The sequence below is a fragment of the Manacus candei genome, unplaced genomic scaffold (assembly GCF_025592945.1).
Source record: "Manacus candei isolate 608988 ecotype Guabito, Panama unplaced genomic scaffold, ASM2559294v1 h1tg000081l, whole genome shotgun sequence".
Classification (NCBI taxonomy): domain Eukaryota; kingdom Metazoa; phylum Chordata; class Aves; order Passeriformes; family Pipridae; genus Manacus; species Manacus candei.
Window position 1 is genome coordinate 3,237,206 of NW_026138129.1, and position 21,617 is coordinate 3,258,822.

General features: G+C 36.1%; 1 protein-coding gene across 9 annotated transcripts in view; it reads right to left on the bottom strand.

Annotated features, from left to right (window-relative positions):
* The window catches only part of QKI (QKI, KH domain containing RNA binding), a 155,994-nt gene that overhangs the window by 10,563 nt on the left and 123,814 nt on the right, over window positions 1-21,617 (bottom strand). For 2 of the 9 annotated variants that reach the window (XM_051811275.1, XM_051811272.1), the window contains 3 exons: window positions 5,832-5,919; window positions 3,233-3,505; window positions 515-589 (listed from right to left, as the gene is read on the bottom strand). In XM_051811275.1, coding sequence (XP_051667235.1) covers window positions 515-589; window positions 3,233-3,505; window positions 5,832-5,919 — 436 coding nt within the window. Of the gene's footprint in view, window positions 1-514; window positions 1,361-3,221; window positions 3,530-5,831; window positions 5,920-21,617 lie in introns of those variants that run through there. The other 7 variants (XM_051811273.1, XM_051811270.1, XM_051811276.1 and 4 more) reach the window with 5 other exon arrangements.

Genomic DNA, 21,617 nt, shown 5'->3' on the forward strand with positions numbered 1-21,617 from the left:
GCTCAAAAGTTTATTGGAAAAAAAAGGAATCTAAATCTTCAGATTTCTCCAGACACAGACAGGAGGCATTTATTCCTTTACTTCTTTCTCATTAAGCAACCATCCATTCATTTTATTTTGCAACACCAATCTGATATTTCCACACCAATTAAAAGAATGAACTGGGGGAGGGGGGGAGGAAGGGAACACAACCAAATTAATTATTGCAGCACTGATTTCATAGCATTTCCTGATGCAGATGGTTCTTTCATTTTTAAAACTGTATCAGCTATAGCATTTCTATTAAATATATCAAAGTATATATATTTAATTGAGCTGGGAAAGCCGAATTTACAATTGTTTTTTTTTTAAAACCACAAGCATTCCCAAAGGTTTAAAATATGAACTGTTCAGATTTTGGAGAAAAATAATGAATGGGTCAAAATAGGGTATTTGGTTAACCAGCTGTGGTGTTGCAAATCTCATGTACACTCAAAGCACTTCTTACAAACAAGAACTGCAGAACTAAACTAACCTCGGTCTGCGGTCACAATCCTTTGGTAAGGATGGACACGCATATCGTGCCTTCGAACTTTAGTAGCCACCGCACCTAGTTAAATTGCAATTACCAAGACAAAGTTAGAAAACATTCACAGAAAACATTAACAGCAGGTTTATCAAAATGGATTTAAATGATCATTAACTACAAAAGTTCATTTTAAGAAAAGCAACAAGTTAAGGCACAGTAGTTTCAAATCTTAATCTTAAAAAGAAGTTTATCTGTGCAGATTAATATTGCATTTATTTTAAACATCCTGGCCTTAACCTGTTTAATCCATTCATTTACAATCCCAAAATTACAGTATTTCATGAAATCTATTAGACCCAAGCACATTTAAGCTTTACTAGTCACATATTCACTGAAGTGCCTTTCTTGCAGCAGGACTATTTTAAATAATGCCATCTTTTAATACTGACAATTATTTGCTAACCTTAAGATCACTTCCAGTTCTACCACAAAAAAAAAGTTTTAAAGCAATTCTTCAAGCCTACAGATTGTGATTTTAAACTTTAAGTCAATAAGTATGAACTGCAATGAATTAGGTGATTAGTAAAGCAAACACTATATAGAACACTTAGCAGTCAGTATACTACTATACACTCATAAATTACAGCTACTCTGTAATAATAGGACCTAATCCAAATTAATAGCACTATTTTATTTTAAATCTATGTGCAAAAAAGTGCAAGTAAGTCACTGACTGCTAGGCCAAGCTTTTTTCAAGGCTGCTGAAACTAAGCATTTGTTAAAATTCAGATCTGATGAAGGATCAGTTAAGACCGTTCTTGAATTCTTAGCCTTTCGTTGGGAAAGCCATACCTGAAGATAAAAGGAAGGGAATTAAAAGTTAGTCACCAACTAGAATTTGATCCCAACACCAATATCCCCCAAAATACTGATAGGGATGCATTTCTCTGCCATTTTTAACAGAATTATTTTAAGACATCTTAAAGGTCCACCACAAAAATGGACAAAATACTATAAATGAGAATAAGTGTGTAACAAAATAAAACTCAATTAAAACTACTTTAATTCAATTAACTCTATACAATTGCTCAGATAATAGAGCAGATGTATTAAGAGTTATTGATTATATGCAACTTGAGCGGGAGTGTGGGGGTTCCCCCTCCTCCCTTTTCCTTTTTTAAGTAACATTTTTTAATGAGATCTATTTTGGGCAATCCACCTCACACAGCTAAGCCCAAGAGTATGCAATGGTTCCAGATACCATTTTAGGAGTAATTTTCCCCTCCTCTCTCTTCAAAGAAAATCCTGTGAGAAATTGAAGTTCCTGCATCGTATTAAACTACTACTCTGGAATGATGTATTTCTTTACTTGCTATTAACTGAACTCAGGAGAGGGGTTTCCCCCTAACCAACAGCTGACAGCTACTCTGCTGAACTCTGTAACCGTGACTTTACCCCAGGATGTATCACAAGCGGACTAAGAGATTGGGGTAGAAGAGCTAGGGAGAATATTTACATGTTTGTGGGAAATAAATGATAACGGCTCACTGAATTTTGGGTATGGGGTAACACAACCACCATGAACTCCTCAAAGACAGACCTACTGCATACTTTTGTCCTACCAGAATTTTTATTATTGATTCACTAATCCTGCAAGACAGGACACATAATATATATAATATATATATGTAATATAATGTGGAAACATGCACACATATAGATAACTCACCAAGTATCTGTCATGTGAAACACTGATTTTTCGCAATACTTTCAACAAAATATTGACTTTGAACCTTATTGTCCAGTGTTCATTAGAGATGTTTAGAATTTGTGTAAATCAATAACTGCCACTGAACAAACTAAGATCAAAGTCCTATAAAATCAACATTATGCAGCACCAAGGTCATATGCAATTCAGAACAAACTGAAGAGAAAAAATTATTTAGATTCTGTAGAGGGTAGGGAAGGAAGAAACTATGGGAACTGCTTTTTCCATATTGACCAGTTAACTGAATTGTCACAGCTGCTTTATCATTCTTGCCTTCACACAGCAAGTCAGTGGTCTGATATATTAGGAATGATGGGCATTTCAATGCAATGTATATAAAAGAAGCCATCAGCAGAGTTGTTAATTTTATCATACTTCGGTGAGAATTTGGTTTGCTTTATATTCATTCACTGAAATTATTTTCTGCTTACAAAATGATTTACAGCTTTCTGACATTGACGAGAGATTTATCAGTTGCGTACTAAATAAAGCAGCAAAAACTCCAACTGAGAAAAGACCTTTCCACTCTCTCCGGTTTTGCTACTAAAACAATATAGCAAAATAAGAAGCTCTCTCTTCCAAAGATTGCTGGACATTAATTTATGTTAAAGAGAATACAAATAAATCTGGTATTTATGGCAGCCCAAATGACAGGTAATAGATGTCAACTTCTATGTAGCTTCTTATGCCTGTGTATCCACCATCTAATGTTATACAAACATCACGATTTTGTTTTCAGTAATCTTATAAATAAACATACACATTCAAGAACGCAAAACATGTTTAAAATGTACAAGAGTTGCACCATTTGAGCAGCTCTTCTAGGCAGTTTTGATATACCTGATTTAAGTTTGTTTCTTCAAATTTGTTTCTTTGAGCTCCATGACCTCTACTTCGCAAATACCACAGAAGCATAAGCAATACATTCTCCAGTCATCCATGTACAAAGATCTTACCTAATACACCACTAGGTTCAATAGGATACTCAAGGATTGATGTAGCTGGTGCCAGCGTGTAGGGGTATTCATATGGTGTGTAAATTAAACCGGCTTCGGGTCCAGGTGGAACTATTGCAGCGGTGGGATGAGGAGTTCCGTTTGGCATGACAGCGGTTTGTATTTGTCTGATCAAAGGCATTATGGTAGGGCCAGCTGGCGTAGGAGTACGCAGGGCAGCTGGTGGGAGAACAGGCGCAGGCCCAGTAATAATCCTTGGAGCCTGGGCTGTTGCTGCAAGAGAAAAGGCAAGGGCTGCTACAGTAAGCAAAGAAATTCAGAGGAAAGTATGGAGATAGCAGTATAAAACGTGGAAAGAATGGGAAAAAGGGGAAAAAGTAGGAAAGAAGAAAAATAAAAGGAAATCATTAGTACATGCGCTGATCACACAGTGCCAAAGCACACCATTCAAATGCAAACAGCTTTCCATTTTCCAGTGTGATTAAGTATGAACATGCAAAATAAAAAAGCCATTGTAAAACAGTGAGGTAGATTTCTCAAACAGGTTACACAGCACGAAAGCTCCATTTAGACCACATTTCTTCATTTATGCTATCAAGACTGCATGAGACTGAGATGCATGCAGGAAATACAAGGGAAATACTGTCACAAATACAAAGAGTACAAAATTTAGTGCATCTACAGAGTCCACAGACACTCAGTTATGCAGAGCTGCTGCATGAGTCTACAGTTTTTATATGACTTAAAATTGTATTTAAACCTATATACAATTCCAATTTCCAGGATCAGTGAAGTTAAAGATGACCCAGAAACATGAATCAATCCTATCATCCTACTCTAGTATGAATAAAATAAACTCAAATGTGACTTCCATATCAAATTTCATCGAATAAGATACTTCTTTTGTATTAGAAGTTTACTACAGCCTTGCTTAAGGAAAATAGATGCTTTTTTTGTTTTGGTGGGTTTTGTTTGTTTGTGGTGGTTTTGTTTGGTTTTTTCAGTGGTGCTAGCACATTTAAGTGTTATTTGAAGCCTGTTGGCACACCAGATGAACAACAACTTATACACTAACACATCTGCTGGTAACAGTCAATCTTAAAGGGTTATAATTTATGGATTTCTGTGCACTGCTGTTGATCTACATTGGTTTAATTAGTTTACAAGTGGTCTGAAAAGGGAAATGTGGTAAAAGTTTTTCAGATTTATTATTATTTTTATTTTTTTAAAAAAAGTGCTCAGATAATTAAAAAAACCCCTCAAACGTTTTCCTTTCTCAAACAGAAACAAACCAGTGTGGCTTCTACACGTTCAACTTTTCAGTAAAATCAAAATACAAAGAGTGAAACTGTCTTACTATGAAAAAATGAGTATTAGTGTGGAAATCTCTAGTCAAAAAATAAATAATAATTTTATCTTCCCACTTACACTGATACAATAGACCAATGGGAACAGATCAGACAAAGAAGTTGTTCAAATTAATAGAGAGGTTTCTATGCAACAGTTTGCATTAATTTAAGCTATTCTGAAAACTATTTTACTCAAATATTTGCAACAATTTAGAGACTAACATATATTTGAAACTGATCTAGCTTTAAATATTATAGTGTTCATTAGGCCTGAAAGATTTACCATTACCATTGTAGTGGTAAAAATGGTAAAAGCCCTTGCTTATGTCTCTTTTCAAATCAGAATAATTACACTGGTGTAAGCACTCTCAAATTGACCTAACTGCATTCCAGTCTTTAAACATATTCAACACTGAAATGGTGACTGTGTGGAGAAAACAAATTTGCAAATATCAGTAGGCCCTTAGTGAAAAGACTGGTTTAACTGTGCTTACATTTGACATCTGTATCACAGCTACGGCAAAAATTTAATTTGGAGAAGGAACTACATTTTCAGAAGGAGAAATCAGATTTTCAACTAGAGAAAATACTTTATATCACACATAATAGGTATATGCTTTCATTAGTAGGTGCGTGTAATTAATTTTCAAGTGTAAACTTGTGCATACATGCGTTTGCAAAAGCATTTTCACACAAATGTAATGGAAGTAATCATAAAAATGGCTTGTTACATCACTGATCCCTGTGAACTCAGCTGTGAAATCAGTTGATGAATTGTTGGTAAAACATAACATTGGGGGTACGCATGCAAGCAAGATGAAAGGAAGGAATATAATACAGAAAAATGTATTCACAGTATCCTCAACATCTGTAACATTTCAAAATTAAATCTCTAAAAATAAAACTGAAAAGGAGTCTATTGCCCTTAAGGATGCACTAAGGAAAAAATTATTGTACAATAGGAAAATCTAGCTTAAGGGTTGAGGTTTTTTATACTATATATTTGTAAATGTTTCAACCCAGACATATTGCCTAAAAAAAAGGGGGGGGAGGGCGACAAACAAAAACATCTCCCAACTGACATAACTTATAAAGATCTTTTCCAACAGCTACCTACTGTTTTGTTGGGTCTTTACTGCCTTCCATTCTCCAACACAGTTGCCACTGCACGTTTTCCAAAAAGTAGCTTTAAGAATCAAAACCTGCAAATACTACTATAGCATTGACCCTTGAGCTTATGACATGCTTACGTGATTTGATGTTGGCATCTCTGTAGGTGCCATTCAGAATTGCAAGCTCCATCAGCTGCATCTTTTTAAGGCTGTCTTCTCCTTCTGCCTGCATATGAAAAGATAGGAAGAAAGTCAGGATTATAAATTTGCTAGTGCACAAGATCCAAGGGACCTAGAATAAAATGTCTTCGAGCAAAATACCTGCTTACCATTAGTCACAAAAACAGCAAGCTTTGCTAACTTTTCCTTAAAATTAAGGGCAAGTTGCCTGTTGTCAACATTAAGTCAAGTTGACAAACATCTTTAAAAGAGTTTTGGAAAAGAAAGCTTCATAACATAAATTATAAAAATAGGGTTAAATATAAGTTGTGTTTGATAGAAACTGTTTAAGGAAATTTCTCCTCAAATATGTGTTCATGTACTCCTAAAAGTATCTTTTTAAAAATCGTATTATTGGGCCAGAGGAAGAACAGGCATCATGGATTTTATGCACTGCAATTTATTGTAACTTGCTCCACTACAGTTGACTGCTAGGGAGGTGGGGCAAACAAAAATAAACAACAAACTTTGACTAGCTTTCCAGACAGGATATTGACAAATGTCGTAAGGCTGAATTCCTAATTCTGGCACATGTAGATGTATTCCGATGAGGATATAACCGTTATTTACATGGTATACATTATTCGTGGTTTTGCTTCAAAATAAATTACTTCCCTGAAGTTATCCACTCCACTGGTATCATGTAGGTTGCATAAATATTAAGTAGTGTTCAGTAAAAAAGGGCTCACTTTTTCAGTTAATAACAAAACTTTTCTAATAGTATAATTTCAGTTTTAAGACCAGGTATTTTTTGACCTGTCTTTCCAGAAATACTACCATTTGTTTAGTCTACACTCTAACATGCAGAAAACACAGTTATGATATAGGAAACCCCAGAGAGATGGTCAATGTCTACTTTAATGTTAGGTTACCCCTTGCTTCTTGTATAGAATGTCACTGCTGAAATTCTCAGATGCAAAAAAGGGCAGCTTCACTGTCAGCTGCATTGCATTCTTCCTTTGCCAAACTGAGTTTCTTACATTTTTACTTATCTATTCACACAATATTTTGCAGGTATTTGGAACAGTATTTTCCAAGTTAATGGGAACCTTAATAACATACTGAGCCATCCACTCTGAAAATCTGAAGTCTAGTTTCAGAGAGAGTTGTTCACCTCTCTTAAACTACAGCTCTTACAGAGGTTTGAACTCATATTTCCAAGGGCATGAGTAAAAACAAAAGAACAGAATTAAAAGCCACAAAGAATAGCAATCACCACCAATAACTGTCTACTAAAGCACTGCACCAGTGAAACGTCATCTCAAAGTAGTTATGAGTTAGCATAACTAACTCATAGCACTGTTCCAAATGTATAGAGAAATATATTTTCAGGCTAGTTTGCAGCAACGTACTGTCATGCATATTAAGGATAAGGAATTTACTAAATTACAAGACAAAAATAGTTTTAAAATTTTATCTAAGCAAATACAGTACTTATTGTGAGGTGTGTTCAAGGGCCACCACATCTTGCAATGGAAATTTTAACAGCTGGTTTTTATCAACAACATAGAATCAACATGGTAAGATGGGTCAACACTAAATTTCTTTCAGACATCAGAAAGTCCTAATTGTATTACTGAGGGCTTGCATAAACACCTAGATTATCAAACTGTAATAATTTATGTCGTTGTTAAACATTCAGAATGTACTGAAAATTAGATATTTTCTTTATATATTAAATACTGTATGACAGACTAAGCTGACACTAGTACTGAAAAAGCAAATGCACATTCAAGTACCATTTTAGCTACAAATTAATTGTACAGTTAAGTACTGTAGTATCCAGAGACCTCAGACTCCATAGCCATTAAAATGAGACCCTTCGCAATACAAAATATACCAATTCTAGCAAGCTTAACATGAGATACTCAGAACAGAATTACATTTTAAATGCAAAATTGTATCTCCTATTTTTAAAAGAAACTATTATTTCATTGCATCTTTGTTGATAAATTACCTAGGCAATCATGACACAATAAAAACAATTCCAAATCTATCTCCCCATCCAGAGCTCACAAATTCTTGTCATTCTGGATATACCTTATCTAATTATTTTAGCAATAAAGATTTTTTTTTTACCATTGATTCATCTTTTCCTCTCTCCCCATAACAGTTACACTGTTATTGGCTTTTTGTTTGTGTTCATGTATTTATTTATTTGAAAGTGTGCAACAAGAAAACTTCCTCACAATGTCAGCTGCATCTCCCATACAGTTCCATTAACGTTACTAAAATTGCTCACTTCTTCCAAATAAGACTTCAGGTGATTGATCTACACCATTAATAAGTCTCAGTAAATGCTGAATCTTACATTCCACTTGCTACGATAATTTTAGCAACTCTAATCCCAGATTTTGCACCACAGTGAATATTTCCCTATATAACTATTTATAGGATAATAATTTTGAGAGACAGAAAACATTTCTACCCAAAAGAAGGAGCTATAAGTCCAAGTAATTATTCTTACTTTGGATCTTTAACATTTTCCTGTAGGTCACTATTGCTTTCTATAAAAAAAGATTACCCACGTTTTACAAAGTATGTTTATGAAAACAATAATGGACTTCATCAAACAAAGCAAACAAAGTCCTTGATTTTTATTTTTGAGATTTACTTCTCTGGACTACTGCTCAGCTGTTGATAAACTTCTTTTAAACCGACCCCAAAACATTGCTTAAAACTTTTCCTTAAAGACTACATCAGTAACAAATCAGAGATGTGGACTTGCATTACCAGACATTAACACTAACTTTTGACTTTTGGTACTTTGATTTTTAAAGCACTTATTAGGAAGAAAAAATCCAACCCAAACAAAAACCCAACCAAACCACTTAACACCTTTAAGCTGACCACAAGGTCATCGTTCCGACTCCTCCCAGAAGATGGCACTGTTTATTATACAATACTGTCTCCATAAGACCTGGGTGCTTAGCACTATTTGCACCACTCTACTGGTATTGCTTAAAATCCTGCCACCCTCTCGCATCCTAAACTTGAAACAGTCACTTGCCACATCTCCTCAAGGTGAAGTCACAGAAGTGGTCAGGACCCTTTCAGACACTCTGTCGTGTCCTACATTCTCTGGCATCAAGATCTCCACTTGAACATCATTCACCAATAGCCAATACCTCAAATTTCCAAGAGCTGGGACAGAGCAAGGAGTACATGTTTTTTTGCCTGCCCTATCCTCTCGCTTCTTTGCTGACAAATGATCGAGTAAGGCACACGACTCGATCTATCTTAGCTCCAGGCATTTCTGCAGGCACTCTCTGTCAAAGCGAAGAGAGGTTGCATCAGGGATACAAAGGCAATCTCTAAAGGGACAGTACATTACCTGTACAATAGCTGCAACAAAGCTCAGTCATTTGTACCGAAAGGAAGCTACTTTGAGCAAACATCAATAAGGTCACTTAAAAGCCAGATTTGCATTACTAGGTTGAAGCTCAAGTGATTGCCTCAAACTTCTCATCCTCTTAAATCTCCTGTGCTTTCCTTCTATTTATCATGTACAATGTAACATGCAGATTAAGAAAAAAACTCCTTAAATGGTATCTTGAAACATAATTCTTTAAATATAAGCACTTGCAACTGCTCACTGAATACAAACACCAAAGAGATGCAAGTAGTAAATCCTAACAAAGCCAACCCCGCAGACACCAGGGGTTACTGATTTTTAAACACATGGCCCCATACGCTTCAGAGTAGCTCAACTCTACTTGGGCAAGCAATAAATAGACCTAAAGGAGACCAAATGGCAGTGAGAACTATCATTTTAAGTAACTTGCTTAACAGATAATCCTTTATCAGAGTAGAATTAATAGTCTCAAGACTCAAAACACTAGTAACAAGTGCCACCTTTGTGAAGTCTCCGGGGAAACACTTCCTAAATTTCAAACTAAATACACAGCACTGACCCTACAAATGCCCAGTTAAAACCACAACTGTCTTCCCTACATTGGACAAAACTGACAGTTTCACAAAAAATAAAATAATTAAAAAGAAAAAAGGAAGAATAGAATAAACTGCTATTAGTAAGAGCTTGTTTCACGTCATGAAATGGGGGGCTCAGAAAAAACACTAAGGAATTCTTTTCATTATCAATGTCCAAACTGTACTTCAACCTCAGATATTCTAAGATCCCCAGAGAATCCTTTTGTTTAACTAACGCTTCTAAAATTATTTTTAGGCACTGAAATGTCTCAGATTCTCATACACACATAGTACACCCTGAAGAGTATCATACAGTTTAACTTCTTATTTATATACAAAACATACACACAACTAGATACACATGTTATCAAAGTGGTAGACAGACATGCATGCAGACTCCAAATGTAAATGCCTTCACTGTGCTATGTTGATGAAGGACTTCAGAAGACGACATCAGTTTTCAAAGGTGACAGATAGACTGTTAGATTCTGTGTACAGTCAACTCTGAGAAGCCTGTAACAAATTACAGCAGAGAAGAAAGGTACTATCTTAAAATAAAAGAAGGATCAAGCAGCAATGTTTATGACAGAGCAGAGATCCAAAAGCTAGCATCCAGGAGAGACAGTCAGTGCCCACACTGCCCTGCCATACTGCTGCTGGATCCAAAAGGAACACGACTGCAGTTCACTTAATTCAGAAACCAAACACTCCACTTATTCGTGTGATAGTAGGGATGCTTAATCCTGACAGAGCTTCTTGAGCCTCACAGTCTCACTCAGCTAAGTCTCAGAAGGTACTTCAATTCTCATTAGTACTAATGCTGAAAGGGAAGGCTTTCAACGTACCTGTACGAACGTAGATACTTTCCCCATAGAATGCTCAATTTTCTTTTAAAGTAACCACTTTGGAAAACATAACAGATACATTTTTTTCTAAATGCATAACAAACAGATACACTTATTTAGGTGATATTAGTGACTTTCACCGACAGTCTAGCTTCCAAATGTCATGCATTTTGGAATGACATTTTTTCAAGCCTGTCACATCCCTGCACTTCAGTTGAATTCTCATGAACTGAAGTGAGCCCAGCCCTAGGAAGGGCAGCAGACAGTTTTACTATCTGGCACCACATGCAGCCAAGTCTGGTTTAGGTTAAGGAATCAGTCCTTTATAAGCTTTTCCAGGGCTGTCCTTTAAGGCTCAGAGCAGGAGCACTGAGTGGGAAGAGGAAATTGTGGTAAAGTAAAACGATAGTTATGTCAACTGCGAACACAAAGGCCAAAAAATAATCTACCTTCCCCTGCCAACTGCAGCAGGCCTGTCCCAACAGGCTCATGGGAAGAATGATCAGGCGGCCTCAGCAACACAAGAGCGCCAAAGAGCACTTACCTTCCAAGCACCTCAGCAACCTCTCACGCAGACCTGCCTTCCTGCCTGCCCCACACTACTGTTGGTTAAACAGCAACACTCAACAGCAGCTTTGCACCTTTCCTGCCACCCTCGGAGAGAACTCTTCCAGCTACCACATTTTGTCCAAGTCCATATGCTTTTCTACACATTTACTTCAAGTAGAGAATTCTTCCAGTCACACATTATACTTTCTAGTAGGCAGGTAAGGCATTAAATAATTTTACACACACTCCAAACAGAAGGGTAGAGTACTTGGCAGTTATGGAAAAACACTATACTAATGAACAAGATCAGATACTTAAAACTCTTCCTCAAATGGAAAAGTAATTTATAATTGCCACAAAAAAATAAACAACTTTTCCACCACCTGGAAATATACACATTAAATACGAAGACTTGAATTATTCTTTAGACTGCCCATCTGTATCATATAAGCCACCTGTAATTTATTAATTTAATAGGAATTTTGGTAAAACATAATAGCACCACTGAAATATTTTACTGTCATTGATCTTAACCTACTTATCCAGGTGGCAGTGCTGCTCCTCAGGGGTCTGTCACCCTGCCTTCCATCAGTCCCCAGCTGCTACACAGCCGGAACAGCTGCAGCTTGGATGTTTGCTCTGTGACACTAGTTGGATTCTCCGGGCTCTAGAATGCTTTTATCTCCCTGACAAAGAAAAATGTTCCACTGCAATTCACTTGTAGATCAGTAAGTATTCCTAACATACCATGCTCCGGTCAAACAGTTGTTACACGTGAATGTCTCTATCCAGGGACAAAAACCTTCCATTCATAATTTATCAACAAAAAACCTTAGAAACAATATACTACAAATTCCTGGATATACACATATTAAACAAAAAAAAATAATCTCAGGTATCAATACATTGTAAAATATACTATAAAGGCTAACACGTCAGAATTTTTGAAGCTAAAGGATATACACTTACAATCTATATTTGGAAGGTCTTTTTTAATTCCTAATGTATCTATAGCAACAAAATCCCAGGCAAGATGACAGGTAACCAGATGTAAAATACAAAAAAGAGCTTTTTAAGAGACTCTGAATGGGACTACCTCAACTATTAATCAATTATTTACTGCAAGAGATTAGATTTCACTTTTGTAAACGCTTGTAGTTCTGCTAAACTACTCTCTTACTCAGTATTAAAAGAAAACATCTCATCATTCCTTTCCCTCAAAAAATCTGGCAAAGACCTTCAAGATTCCCATGCCCAGAATGTAAATATTGATAGTTAGAAGCTGTTGGTAAACATACGTAACTTGGACTTTCTCATCCTTGATTATACACTTCTGAGAGTGATGGAGCAGAAAGCATTCATCATAGCTTTGTTCGAGCTGAGGAGTATTTGCCAAGGAGGTCTCTTCCGGCAGTTTGGCAGCTATTCTTACATTGTAGGAAAGTTTCCCAAATACTTTTGAGACAGACTTCCAGACTAGCCATACTTCTCAGAGTTCTCATTAACAATACTATGGCACTGAATAGGTGGTAAACTACAGCTCAGTTATTTCTTATTTCCTTTTCAACATTGCTGCATACTGCTATGTCTATGAGGACAGGCAAAGATAAATTAGCATCATTATTTCTTCTGGGCAACACAGTCTGCTTATCTTTTTCAAAGCAAGCTCTCAGTTCAAATGATATGCAAAGAAGACTGTGGTGTTTCACTTGAAAAATTCATTGGTCATAATGTTAAAGATACACTAGGGGGAAAAGGCAGTGTATCTTTTCTCACTTCACATCACCTTATCTGACATATCCCTGTTTAATCATGATCCTTGGCTCACCAGTAATATTTTTTAGAGTCCTTGTGCCCTCTCTCCCCCACTTTCCATTTCTGCAAGAAGAAAATACAGAAAAGGTACAGAAAATCTGCATGAAGTGCATTTTATAAGCCAGGATGAAATACAGCATCCGTGGGACTTGAATGTTTGCTTCATCATATACCTCATATACTAGCTGTTAAAACGCTGGGGCAGGGGGAATCACCAGCAGCATTCTACTTGACCTTAACAGATTTTTATGTCTGTCCTAACATTTCTTCAGGACAGATGTGATGGGTTCATATTTAAATCACAAGGGTTTGGGCTTTCAAGGGAAAAAAAAGGTCCCTTGGGCAAGTTAAGTTAGACCCTCAACAGTACTCAATTTCAGAACTTGCTTTTTGCTAAGTCTTTTTTTTTAATTATCATTTCTCTTTTCCTTGCAACTGTTTTAATGCTGTTAATAAAATCAGTGACAAGAATCTCTATACACACAACAGCTTTAGCAATTCATAAGGCTCCAGAAGAGGAATGTATCTTTCATTACACATATATTCACACTAAACCCCAAAATACCCTAAAGGAAAAAAACCCACATTTGTACAGTACCATCCAAAATGTTTTTAAAAAGACAATTATAATATCACAGAATATTCTGAGTTCAAAGGGACCCACAAGGATCATGAAGTCCAGCTCTTTGTGAATGGCTCATATGGGGATTGAATCCACAACCTTGTCATTATTAGCACCCATGCTCTAACCAATTGAGCTAATACATTCAGATTTGTTAACAAAGACATCTGCTGATATTTGTATTAAGATTCAAATGAAATATCGATCAATAATGCCATCTAAAGCACTAGACCTATTTTTAGCAATGTGCATGCCCAGTTAAAAAAACTGTCAGAGCTGAACTACTTTATTTTTGGTAATTTTGGAACGCTAGACATTCAACATTCCTCCTCACTGGTTAGTTCTATTCTGAAAATGGGAGTTAAACTACAAGCACACTGAATTGGATAATACAAGGCAAGCCTGTGGTACAAATTTCCCACATATAGCTCTACCAGCAATATCCTGGGTACCACGAACATCCTAGGAATCTGAACAGAGAACGCAAACATGACCTATATTATGCAAGTCTTTATTCTAGCTGTAGCCTTTGGAACTGACTAAACAGTGCCAAAACACTGTGAGACAGTATTGACACAGTCCACTGATATCGGAACAAAGTCTTTAACCCATCCCGAGTTTTACATAAATTATAAAAATATTTTAACCAACATATGCTCCAAAACTACCTACAACCAAGGTTGTTGTTCTAACAGGTACAAATTAGAGGTAGTTGTTAGAAATATAACAATTGAATGATTAATTAAAATACTTGCAGGTAAGTCTGACCTTTAACATTTATTTTCCCTCTGTCATCCCAGGAGGTTTCTATTCAAAGTTAGGATTTATACACTTCAAATGGCTGTAAATTTCCCTGAAGTGCAGACACCAAACTCAGATACTAGAGCAGGTGGGAACATGGAGGGGGGAGGGCAAGATGGGACCAGGCACATGGACAAACCCCATTAAAGGGTTTCAAAACTAGTATTTTGTTGCAAACTCTAGAGCTCCCCATGCCTGCCTCTTTTCTTTCCAGCTACGCTAAAGGTTTAGTACACAAACAAAGCCTTTCATTTTCAAAATGGTACCGAAATGGTACCCCATGTTTTCAAATGGAAGACGTGTCCATTATGCTTTTAATCTGTTCCCATCCAGAAATAATAAAAGAAAAATGACATTTCATATCAAATTTAGTAACAAAGAAAGAATGTGAGAAGTCTCTCTTTTTAGACCCACAGAAGAAAACTAACTGCTGGTGACAAGAAGCACAAAGACTGTTGCTGTGAATTAGTACACATCTTTCAAGTGTACCTTCTCTTATGTGTTTCATTAAACACAGGATTCAGGGGCTGCAGACTACCACATGGGAATTCAAGCTGCAGTGGTAATTTTCAAGACATTTTTATCTTCAGTTTGATATATCCTGAAAATGTAATACTAATTAAAACAAATTAATGCATTACAATAAAGGGTAAACCCATGAATGTTTAGGCTTCTTCAATTAAATGTTAGTATTCAGGGAGCAGTGGTCTTCCAATAGCTTATTCGACTGTCACACTTATTTTCTCCAGTCACATTTTCAACAGAAATCATAACAGTTAAATGTGATTAAAAGAACTGTTTCTGCATTTCACCAACATTCCCTTTTGTAAAATGTTTGCATGAACTGTTTTATTGTCAAACTGTCTTCTGCACACACGCAACCTCTAAGGTGAAGTCATCTAATGACTGTTTCACTCTGCATAATGCTACCATCTAGAGAAATAATATGTTTTTTAAATACAAGATGCCCCAAAATTCAACCAATTTTTTTTTTTAATTTCTAGTCCAGTTAAGGAAACAGAACACTGGAAGTTTAAAAGGAGTTACACACTCAGTATATACTTGCAGTAACTCTCAACAGCCACTAAAAAGTGAATGAGTCCCAAAAGCTCACAATTACTTCCAACTGCTTTCAAGTGTATGATCAGCCCATAGCTCTGCTGAATCTAACATCACATATGTGTCTTATGTGCACTTTACTGGTACTCTAATACCAATGTTTAATTACTGTTTAAAAATCGAAGTTAGCTCTTCCAGGAACACCACAGATGCCTTTTCTGTTCTTGAACTCCTAGAGCTGATGAAGTCCAGAAGGAGGGGGTGGTAATATTCTGACTGGCCAGTCTTCTCCCTTATACGGCTGCTAAAACCCACTTTCACACCGTTTAAAAATACAGAGAAGTGAAAAAACTAATTGTGTGCATTTTCTTTAGAGGACAAATATGTCAATCATATGACCTTCCGTTTGAAGGCTCGGGCTGCTCAAGGCAGCATGTTGCTAGGGAGAAGGCTTTCTTTGCTATTTACTGAGCTTTCTTTTCAGCTTTTAGAGACCAGCCAACCCTTATTTTCCACAGACAGGAGCAAGAACCCAGCGCTGCCTGGCAGAGGCCAGCACAAAGGGCCTTTTGAGGAGCGCCTCTTCCCCACGGAGCCAAACCACGGCCGGGCACACCTGACCAACTCACCACGTTAGCTCATTCGCAGACACAGCCCTAACCTGTGGCTATTGCAATGGGAAGTGACCTTTCCTGCCCCAAGGAGAGGCAAAGGCAAGGCACTCCAGCTGTTGAAGGCTGACATTAGGAGCATGAGCTGCATGGAGCAGCCACAGGTGTGTGCTGGGAGTTAACATCAGTTAAAGAGTATCAGCTAATGAAGCACACCTTTGATGATAAACTGACTCCAGCTAGCCCTGCTGTCACATAGGAGCTGAGAAAAGGCATGGAACTTTCTCCTATCAGTCTGTATAATTATTTTATTTCTACATAACAAATTTAGCATTAAAAATATTTTTAAAAGCCTTATAAAAAGTCTCAATTAGCCAAAATACTTTTGACATCTCCAAGTATTACATAAAAATATACATGCAACAGATTTTAATTTTGTAATCAATTCCATTAATCCTAGCAATTTTAGTTACAAAAGATTAGTGGATTCTTAGTAAATCATTAAAAATCATGCAACATACTTCAGTTTCTTGTAACTACTCCAGAATAACAGAAGGGATGATAATTTGACTTTTTTTTTTAATGCAGTCACATAATTTTCTAGTGTAATCATCCAAAATAATTCAAACATATGCAAGTTTGATATTAATTATTCATCACAGTTCTCAGAAAAAAAAAATAGAACTCAAAGCTGGAGTAAGACCCATTGGTTGCATCAAAGAAAATTAAACCAGCTTCAAAATGTTTCAAGATATTCACCTCTTGGGCTTTGGGAATTTATTATATACCTAAAGGTCAGTTTTTGACATCCAGATTTTGACAAACCACCTATTTTTCATAGCGTAGTAATACAAAAGCAGTTTCTTATGATATTCCACTTCGTACATGAAATTTCATTCTGCTACATATTGTAAGATCAGATTATAAATACTTTTTATTGAAAGTAGAGGACATCAACAGCAAAAATAATTTAGTTGTGGAAGTATTACTAGTGCTTTAATAAAAACCCTTACTTTCTGAAAAAAAAAAAGAATCCATAAAAAGTGTTTTCTGGAGTCTGCAAGTAAAACCTACACTTTTTTCTTCCTGTGCAAGATTATTCAGATGCCTTGCATAAATAATAGTCTACCAGTTTTGTATGTTGCCCATGTTTCAGAACTCTATCACAAGCAAGTACAGGTAATGACAGTTCAGATAAAGAAATGAGACTGTAGTATAACAAACATGATGTAGTCTTCTATCCAGAAGGTACTGGCATCATGAGATCAGACTACCGACTTGCCAAAATAAAGGACTGGTTAACCTGAGCAGAATTTTTTCATTTCTTTTTTCCTAAAATGCTACATTACCAGAATCTACTAATTAGAATTTGTTTTCTATACACGATAAGACAATTAAGTTCTTTAAGTGTAATTTTCTGTCCTAGAATGAGAGAAGCATATAATCAGGCCTATCTTAAATAATTAATTTCACCATTCTTCCCTACTGTTCTACACACTAATTTAAAAATCTGCCTCCTCAGCAGACACAGACACTAAAGTAACCATTTAGCAGGACTCACAGTATAAATTTGATCAAATTTCACTCTAATTTAAAGGCAATACTGGGGAAAAAAAAAAATCAAGACTACTGTGCTTCTATTTGTTGCTGATCTTTGCATGTTTTATACTGTTGTATCTGAACAGCTTGCTACAGACTCTGGGTCAGATATTATACCAAAACTTTATTTAATAGTTTTCCTTTTGCTTTTTCTAAGCAGCTGAATACCCGAACTCTGGCTGAAACAAACCACAGTCACTGAGCCATCCTGGATCTATGTCATGCTCAGGAAACCACTCTTGACAGGATACTCCTGCAATATTTCTATGTAGCATCTCCCTTGTAGCCTTCTAACTAACCTTAAATGCCAGATACATACTGTATGAACTTTGTAGAGAACAAGCAATGTTGATATTAAAATATTAATCCACCCTAGTAACACCACACCATTCCAGTGGTAACAATTTCTTTCTACACATTCACTACTGGTGCCTTGCCCATCACTCTCACTCCATGCAGTACTATCAACTGCATATTGATATGTGATTTCCACCTGCTTTCAGAATGATCCTTGAGTCCTTGTTATACAAGTAAAACTGTCCCATTTCTAGATTTCCTCCTCAATTCTTCACATCTATCTAAATCTGCTCAAATATTGTTCAGACACTCTGGTTCTCTAAATTTTTATTGTTCTAATCCAATCATTAAGAGAAACAAACTCTTTAGAGTCAGATGTTAGAAACATGTACAATTAAATAGTCTTTCAGAGAATTATAGAGCAGAATTATACTTTCGTATTTCAGTAGATAAGGTGCACACTCATAAGCAAAAGCAGCTTAAAATACATTTTCTACAACAAGATAAATCACCTTAGTTCCTCTTAATCTTCTGAGTTTCAGAATCTCATGAATATTTCAAAATAATACCTAAATTTGCATAGTCTCTAATTTTATGGACTATATTCTTGTACATAGCACTTTGCGGTAAAAACCTCCATTAATGTGTGTAAAAATTATACATTGGAAAGAAAAATTCAAAGCCAAAACCAGAATAAATATATTTTAAGCTTTCAGTAACAAGATATGGCTGAAGCAAACCCTAAAAACTGATGCAAATTTTTGGATACTATGAGAGTAACTGAAGAATAATCATTTACTCATCATTAATGGGTAGAGACAAATGAAGTACTTTTCCTTAAGTCAAGGGAACTATGGACAGCAAAGATACAAAAGGTGTGAAAAGCAAGGCATATAATTCTGAAGTGAATCAAATAAACGGATAAATTAATGGAATTTTGTTTCCAGAATGTGTAAAATGTTGTGCATCAGTGCATCAGTGCATGACTGAGTTCAGAAAGCTTTGAAAAACTTTTTTCAGACTTTGAAAAACTGAGAATGGAATGGGAATTGATTAGATGGAAAACTTAGGGAGGATAATTACAGAGGAAAGAAGTTTAGATAAGTTTATCTAGAAAATACAACAGTCAATTCTAGAACACGAAAAATTAAAATGCTATTCTTAAGACTTTTTCCCAGACTACAAATTAGTTCTGGATGATTAGGCTGAGGTTTTACATTGCTGTCAAAGGAGTCAAAAATTCTTTTTCAAGGTGTACAAAGCTTCTCAACCAGCACTCCTGTGGTACTTTAAGCCAATTTAACCAGTGGTGGTCAGAGTCCTACTTTTTCTTCACTTTTGCTCTCTCATATCTATCACTGTATCCATGACTGAACTATGTCAACCTGATAATCTGGCAAGTTTGTTTTTTTTTTTAAACCTTAATAGTTTTCTGCCAGATTACAAAACTGAAAGAGCTCAATGCAGGCTCACCAGCATAAGGGAAGAGACCCAGGGGAGATGAGACATTGCCTGTGCAGTGTGTCAATTGACTCAGCTCCATGTGGAGCTCAGTCTTGCTAATTCCAAAGCCTGATGGTCTGATTTTCTAACTGGAAACCACCACCTGACACCTAAGTGACTTTTTTTCATATCAAAACATATAATTCCATTTTATTATTCCTCATTATCCTACGGTATTGCTTTTTGTAGCTTTTGTCCCTTTCTCTTCACTTACAATCGTTCTCCTTTCTGACTTTCTTTTCTTGTACTAATAATGCTCCTCTAGTGGTTACCTTAAACTATGTGAAGTACACTTTCTCCATTGAAGATTTGCTCATCAGATGCAAAAGCTCCAACCTCAACCATTTACTTAATACTGTAAATATCTATACACATTCATATTTTGCAGAGACCTTTGAACTTTGGTATTTGCACTCCATGTCCTAAAAAACACTAAAAACCCCCTAATTTTAAACCTCTTCTAAAACATGATCATCCTAAACTGGCAATTTTTACACCTTACAGAACCACCTTTAAATCCATACCAGTTAAATAGTATATCCAATACTTACAAAGCTCCATGCTAAGAAACTGAAAATAATGTGTAGTTCGGCAGTGTGAGGACCCTACAAAAATCAATTTCCTTATTAATATTTTTCCTTTTTCTGTATTATATTCTTCTATAGATCCATCCTAAGTGAGAACTCTTGATATTCTTTAGCCAAGAACTGTATGACTTAGGTGATGCACTTTATTTTCCCATCTCTTCATACAATGATAATTTTAGCATAACGGTATATAAACACTACTCTGATCTGGAGTTCAGATACCAAAATACACACACATAGAACCTATTCCCAGCCTATTCACTTACAAGTTAGTAAGTGAAAAAACTGCAGAAAGAAACAAACTGCTGGAATCTAAAGATCAGAGGCAAAAGCAACGATGCCCTAGCAAAAGTAAAATTTAAGTATTTTATCCATTCTCCCTTTAAGAGTTTATTAGAAAAGAGGGAGTGCCTGTAAAAGAAACAGCTGCTACCTCTACTGCTCTAGCAGAATGCACATTTCTTTGATTCTCTGGATTCCTAGACCAGCAGGAGCCAAGAACCCTCAAAATATAACAAACACAGAGAACAAGTACTTTGCATAGCTTCCCACTTCTTCCCCATTATGATATTCCCACCTTGCCTGTGTGCATATCCCTGAAGCTTCCTCTGTGTTCTCCGGCACTTGGTGAGACACTCAGCAAGTTTATTTACCTCTCAAAAAACCCTAGCAAATTGGTGGGTTGCTTTTCTAGCATTTAGCAAACAGAATCAGCTCAAGGAAAGGTCTGAAAAGTGCTCTTTTATGATATCCATCTACAGATCAAGTTGCCTGCAGCTGGATTCAGCAGTGAAGCAGAAAGTGGACTTTTGTTTGAACTGTTAAACAGGTTCATCACAACTCATGAAAATATATTGTATCTGGAATCAGATTCAGACCTAAGCAGGTCCACCTCGATTTTATCTAAGACAAGATTTTTTTCCTGTATGCCATACTTTTAGATGATAAACCCATAAGGTTTCTCTCTGCACTGCTCATGATGTAAAGGACACAGTATCCTTCAAAGGAAATATCCATCTTCTATCGGGTAACTTGTCCAGTGCATGTCTTCAGTCATGCTGGAGAAGGATGAAGTGACTGATCAATAATTTTTCAGTTATGAAAACCCTTCATTAAAAAAAATTAAGTGACATACTAGGTAGCAATTCCCACCCCCCCTTTCACAGGTATTGCAAAAGTATAAATCATATTATGTAGCCCAGATTCAGTTATCAGTAATTATCAAATATCCCCATCCCAAAATATGACCTGGCAGAAAAAAAACAGCTTAAGCTGTTCCTGTGCTCCCATTGCCACTTATTTCCACCTCGGCTGTGCAAATTAAGCAGAGAAGAGAGGAAGAGGGCACAAGATGTGAAATAAGATAGGTCCCAATAAAGTCCCACAAACTATGAAACCAAAATTCTAAAAGAGAAAAAAAATCCCAGGGTATGAAATTTGAAAACTGTAATAGAAATATGCCTTTTTTTTTTTTTTTTTACTTCCTG